General features: G+C 39.1%; 1 protein-coding gene across 1 annotated transcript in view; it reads right to left on the bottom strand.

Annotated features, from left to right (window-relative positions):
* The window catches only part of MCMBP (minichromosome maintenance complex binding protein), a 25,474-nt gene that overhangs the window by 12,361 nt on the left and 6,269 nt on the right, over positions 1–6,844 (bottom strand). Inside the window, exons 5-7 of the mRNA XM_023530089.1 lie at positions 5,140–5,284; positions 2,754–2,905; positions 1,228–1,328 (exon numbers count right to left, since the gene is read on the bottom strand). Coding sequence (XP_023385857.1) covers positions 1,228–1,328; positions 2,754–2,905; positions 5,140–5,284 — 398 coding nt within the window. The remainder of the gene's footprint in view (positions 1–1,227; positions 1,329–2,753; positions 2,906–5,139; positions 5,285–6,844) is intronic.

Below are 6,844 nucleotides of genomic sequence, written 5' to 3'. Positions count from 1 at the left end.
TTCCTAGCTCTGTCCATTAAGTGGGCATAGAAGCAATGCCAACCCAGTACTAGTGAGCACACGAGCACCCAGATCTTGATTTTAAAATATAATTCCTGTTCATTGGAAAAATGGCTGATATTGGGGCCAGAACATGAGAAGTACAAAATGAAGCTGAAATAGCTTAATGTGTCAGAAAATACATGTTCCAAATGATAAAGTCTTGTCAAAAAGGACCCAGAGACTGCTTAAGATGGCTCCCACTAGCCAAATATGGGAAAACTGGAATCTCAAAATAAATAACAGATTAACATCCACAATGACAAAACAAATCAACTCAATAAGTGGGGAGAAAGGAAATCTCTTCTGCAGAATGCCAACAAATAAATGTAAAAGGAATGACTGAGACAGAAAATTCTTGACATAGTAAGTATTGGTTCAAGCAAGAATCACCAACAGATACCAAAGTAAGCTGGTGAAAGTTAAATGAGAAACTAGGTATTTACATACTCTCACTATGTCTCGCAGTAAGTTACCTGTTAAGTACAAAGTAAAAAACAGTAACTTTATAGGACAGCAACCTGGTAGGCACCACCTTAACCAAGTGATCAAAATGAACACACCAGTCATGGGACAAAGTGACATCATATGCCTCCTGATGTCATACACTGAAAAGGATGCATCATTTCTGTGGTATTCCTGCCCAAAATGCATAATCTGAACTAATGAGGAGGAAACATAAGTCAAACTCAAGCTGAGAGACACCCTACAAAACAACTGGCTTCGACACTTCAAAGGTGTCAAGGCTTTCTGCTGTCTGCCACATGAAGACACGAGAAGACAGCCATCTGCAAACCAGGACACCGGCCCTCGCTAGACTCTGGATTTGCTGGGGCCTTAATCCTGGACTTCCCGGGGCCTTAATCCTGGACTTCCCAGTCTCCAGGACTGTGAGAAATTCACTTTTTTTAAGCTAAAGTCTTTGATCTTAGGAAATATGGACTCAAGCATTTAGGGTATTATATATGCAACTTACTATCAAATGTTTCATAAAAAGGTACATATTTATAAAAAATGTGTGTACATAAGATTAGAGCACAAATGATAAAGCAAATGGGGCACAAGTGTTGACAACTGATAAATCTGGGTAAAGGAATAAAGAGTTCTTTGTAATTATCCTCTGACTTTTCTGAAAGTTAGAAATAATATCAAAATAAAGTTACCCAAAAAAAGAGCAAAAAGACCCACCTTTCGTCGTTGTTCAGTACACTCAGCACGGGGTCCACGGAGAGGATGCCGTACAGCTCAAGAACATCGTTGACTTTGAAACAATCCCAGTCTTCATAGACCTGACAAGACACCACACGAAATCATGTTGTTAGCACTAAATAACCCCCAAAAAGCATAAGCTATTTAGACCTGAAGTAGAGTAATAACACCTTAGAATTTTAGATCAGGAATGCATCTTAAAGCAACTCCTTTAGTTCATAAATTGAGGCCAGGAGAGGTAAAGTACAGGTCATTCTGCTTGCTAGCACATACGCTAACAACCAAAACACAGGACTCGACTCTCGGGCTAACGTCTGTTTTCAACACACCACACTGCTTTGAGAGGGGAAGGCTTTCCTGAAGGATGATGGTCAGCTCAAACCAGAAACGTGCATTATCTCACAGTCTATTAACACTGAGAAAAGGGGGAAACCCCCAGGATTATGAACTCTGGGCTTACTCACAAACTACGCAATATTGGGAGGGCTAACACAAAACTCAGAGTGGACGTGAGGTTTTGCACAACAAAAAACAAACTTTCACAGTTGCCTGTCATGATGGACTTTAATAACTGTCAAAGCCTCCTACTGGTGAGACCCAACATAAGCATGGCAGGACAAACATTGTTAACAAATATTGTTAACTTTAGAAGTGCTGTTTAAGTTAAAACCACAAAATAAGAACAGAAATTCTTGATGATCATTTCTGAAACTGGTATCACTTGTTCACCTATCAGGATTAAAAAACAAGAATAAGCAAGATAGGAGAACTATAAGTAGAATTTTTTTCTTCCATTTTATTTTAAATACAAATGAGAAACTTTCTGATAAGAGAATGGCGAAAACGAAGTAGCTATCAGAAAGTTAGAAATAATATAGAAAGGAAGTAGACATGAATTAAAAAATTGCTCCATTGCTGCGACTGAAATATTCTTTAATTCTTTAAGAATGCTATGGGCAGACAGAAAAATGGCCTCCCACAGATATCCACATCCTAATTCCTAAATTCTGTGAATATGTTACTTTAAAAAGCAAAAGTGACTTGCATAAATTGAGGACCCTGAGATGGGAAATTATCCTGGACTATGTGGTGGGCCTAATCTAATCACATGGGCCCTTAAAACTTTCCTACCTCTGGTCAGAGGGAGTTGTGTCTGAAAAAAATGGCCATAAAGATGCACTGTTGCTGGCTATGAAGATGGAGGAAGGGGCCATGGGCCAAGGAAGGGGGGCACTTCTAGAAACTGGAAAAGGCAAAAAAATTTCCCCAGGAACTTTCAGAAAGGAACACGGCCCTGCCGACACCTTGATTTTACCCCCAGGAAGAGCCACGTCAGACTTCTGACCTAAAGCCTGTAAGAGGAAATGTTTTTGTTTTAAGCCACTAAGTCTGGGGTGATTTGTTACAGCAGCAATAGAAAACTAACACAAACGCCGACTTCCTCATTTTAATTTCTGAAACACACAGCACGTCTGCCAGGGCCGGGTCTGTGAAAGGTTCATCACCTTCACAAGGCACGCAGGGCCCTTCTCTCCTGGCAGTGGGAAGTTTAGGTCGAAGGGAGAAGAGAGGCTGAGGGAGTTCAGTTGTTGCCCAGAAGACGCTTCAGTTTCCAAACGCTTTGGCTCTCCACACCACTGAAGACCACCGACGCCTCCTAAAATCAAAGGAGAGCACTGTACTTAGCCATTTCCAAGGCCTTCTGGAGACAAAGAGCCCTCCCTTAGGAGCCTTTCAAGTTTAACATAAACGATGCTTCTGAGCTCCCAAACTTCAAGTTGTTATAGTTTTTAAGGAAATAACACATACTAACAAAACCCCTTGTCGGACCTATAAAGAGAGCAAAGATTATGATGATGATCTGAAAAATTTAATCACTGTTCCTCCTACGATAAAATAGGAACAAATTTCCCCCCCATCAAGTCTCAAGTATAAGTACTTTTAAAAGTTAACTGCCTTGGTATAACATACCTTTTGCTACTTAGTAAGCAGAATAAAACTATACAGCAATAAATTCACTTACCAAATATTTATTAACATCTGCTCTGTGCCAGGAATCAGACTAGTTGTTGGGGATACAAAGATGATTAAAAGATAGCCCCCACCCCTGAAGTCGTCACAGTTCAGGGCTGATTACTAATCAGAATCAGTATCTCGCCTGCTGTACCACAGAATGCTGCTCAGTAACACAAAGGAACAAACTGTTGACGCATGCAACGACCTGGATCTCAGGGGAATTTGGGTGAATGAAAAATGCCAATCCGCAAAGTTTACATACTATAAGATTTCATTTACATAACATTCTTGAAATAACAAAATTATAGAGATGGAGGCAAGATGAGTGGTTATCAGGGTTGGAGACTTGGGGAAAGAAAGGGGAGGGGCAGGAGAGGGGGGTATGATTCTAAAAGGGCAACATGAAAAAACAAGTAATGAACTGCTCTGTATCTTGTCTGTACTAGTGGTCACGTGACATCTACGCGAGTGATGAAGCTGCATAAGCTAAATACACATAAATAGGTGCACGTAAAAAAAATGTGCATTCTGAACAAGATCATGGATTGTATCTTTGCCCGTTTCCTAGCTATGATATTCTACTGAACTTATACAACATGTAACCACTGGGGGAAACTGGGTCAAGGGTACACAGGATCTCTCTTTATTATTTCTCTATTTCTTTATTATTGTATGTGAATCTATTATCTCAAAAAAAATTTACGAATATTGATAGCCTGAGAGATTGCCTAGAAATCAATGAAACAAGTTAAACTTTACATAAATAATGTACTCAAATAAAAACTTAAAAGGAACAAGAAATAGAAAGGAGCATCAAATTTTTTTTAAGTAAAAAGAAAGAACTACGATATGACCTGGATTCGTTCACTTATTGTTACACCATTAATTTTCATAAACTTTTGAGGTGGATGAAAAAAGAAAGAATACTACCATGTTTGTATATAATTACTGTAAAACATTCCAACTTTAAAAACATTAAAATATGCCTCAGCATTAAATACAGTAACACGAACTTATAAAGTAGACTAATATATGGTTAAATGTAACTCACTATTCCTTATCACTGTTATGTTTGCCCTCCAAACCCGATTTAAGAGACCAATTAACTAATTTGTTCTACCTCCTTCCCCTTTAACTTGCCCTGTGATTAAAGGTGCTAAAGAGAAATGACTGAATATAAAAGGAGAAATAAAGACAAACGTATCTACCTGCCATAATAAAAAAAATTCACTGCACGTAAAGAAGTGTGACTGGTGAAACTGATAATGATATATACCCATCCTGAAATTCCCTCATGCTCTTAGCAAATTTCAACTTTGGCCTCCTCTTTCAATTAGAATTAGTTGTGTTTTAAGCATGTTTCAAGGTATCGGCCACTACAAATGTATGTAAACAGAACAGAACTGTGACTGTTCTAAGGGTGATCTGCTTTAGAGTTTAAGAATAAGTAATCTAGTATATAACACTTTCATGTTTTTCCGCTGATGTTTTCAGTCTTACTAAATTAAAGTGCCACTATTCCAAAGAGAAAATAAAAAGGATGTTTTCAGATATAAATCAATCATTCTTAGGCTAAAGGACTATGCTTCTATATCACTTAAGAGCTGAGATAAAAATAAAGAGAAAAGACCTTTTTCAGCTAACCATTTGACAGAGCAGCCACTTCTGATTCCTAATTGCTCAGTTATGAAGCACGACTGAGCAGAGTTCTCTAAAAACTCTCAACACTGCCTATAATTCTGATTACCATGAAAACAAGGTTGTCGAATTACTGCCAGTTCCTAAATTGAGAGCTGTATCATATAACAATTAATTTTGCAAACAAAACTAATGAGAGAGAGCCGAAGGCTGAAGAAAGCCTGTTGGCACACCTACCTGTCTGCCTGGCACCCGCATGTTGGTCTTTCTGTTTATTAGGCTGCAGGTCCATATCTTCATCATCTTCGTAACTCCTCTTGTGCCGACTGGGAGTATAGGATGTTGAAGGGCTGACTCGAGCTTGGTTTGCATTAACATAGGCGTTAAATGAAGGGTTAAGAAAAGACTACCATGAACTGAGGATGATCTGAAGTTACGCTAATTACATGACTGATAAAAGGTTATTAACTTGGCAGTTTGGTTAAAACAAGAATGTACTTTTAAAAGGCTGGACTTCCAGTTTTGGTCAGGAGAATAACAGCTCAGGATTATGCCCCCTACCCCAGCTACTGTAAAGAGCTGTATAACTGGACAAAAGACATGAAGCAACTGTTTTGTCATCAGACAACAGGGAGCATAAGGTTATGATCCTCCAATAAGGAGTAACGCACTGAGTAACTCCACTCTGTCCCCAGCTTTCTCTCAGGGCCATTTTCTAAACTACAACAGAGAGCAGTGGAGGCCCTGCTCTTGCTGGGCAGAGAGAACACGGCACACAGTTCAGGACAGCTGAAGCAACGAGAATGTGCAGGACGGTCCCGGAAGGGGAAGGGTGCCCCTCTAGGAGAGAGAAGATGACCAGAAATCTGTGCGGTCCCACCTGGGTCTTGGGCCAAACACAAAGCCGTGGATGCACGTCAAGATTCCTTGAGTCCAAGCAGAGGACAGCTGCTGGTTGGCAGGAGCTACATGGAGATTCTGGAAATTACACAGCACTTAGAATTGGACCCTACTGAACATCCTGGGCACTCAGGTGAGACCCAGAAACTGTCTACCTCACGAGTAAGGACCATGTCCCAGGTAGCAGGGGTTGCTCCATACCAACCTTAACAAAGCGCAAAACCAAGCCTTGACAAGGTTAAAGTGAACCACGTAAATCACCTGCCCATCAGAACAAAGTGTGACATTCTTGAAATGAAGGCAAAACCAAACTTGCAAGGTTGTACATCGGCAAACAATAACATACTATCAGTTATATAGGGAAAAGCAGAAAAATATGACCTATAACCAGAATTAAAAATAGTCAACAGAAACAAACCCAAAGAAGATCTGGATATTGATTGAAATTGGCAGACATTAAAAAGCAATTATAACAATTACAATTTTAAAAGTGAGTCAAAGATGAAATATATTAGCAGAGAAATAGACACCATGAAAAAGAACCAACTGAAAAATCTACAACTGAAAAATAAAATACCTGAAATGAAAAAAAAAAAGAAAAAGAATAAGAATTGAGTCTCAGTTACCTGGAGTACAATAACAAGTAGTCTAACCATCATGTGACTGGAGTCCCCAAAAAAACAAGACACTGAGAGACTGGGACAGAAAAATATTTGAAGAAATGAAGGCTGAACTCTTCCGAAAAAAATGTCAATCCATAGATTCAAAAGCTCAAACCAAACCAAACCAAAACAAAAACCTCAAGCAAGAAAAACACAAAGAAACCCACACCCAGGCACATCATAATCACACTGATGAAAACTACAGAAAAACAGAACATTAGAAGCAGCCAGAAGAAAATCAAACACATTATATACAGGGGAATAATGATATGACTAACCCTTTCATCAAAAAACAACGAAGGCCAAAAAACACTGGATCAATACCACCGAAGTGCTGGAGAAAGTGACTGTCAATCAAGAATTCTACAGCTAATAAAAAT

The sequence above is a fragment of the Pteropus vampyrus genome, unplaced genomic scaffold (genome assembly GCF_000151845.1).
Source record: "Pteropus vampyrus isolate Shadow unplaced genomic scaffold, Pvam_2.0 Scaffold46, whole genome shotgun sequence".
Lineage (NCBI taxonomy): Eukaryota > Metazoa > Chordata > Mammalia > Chiroptera > Pteropodidae > Pteropus > Pteropus vampyrus.
The sequence above is the reverse complement of the archived record's forward strand: the minus strand, read 5'-3'. Positions and strand labels throughout refer to the sequence as shown.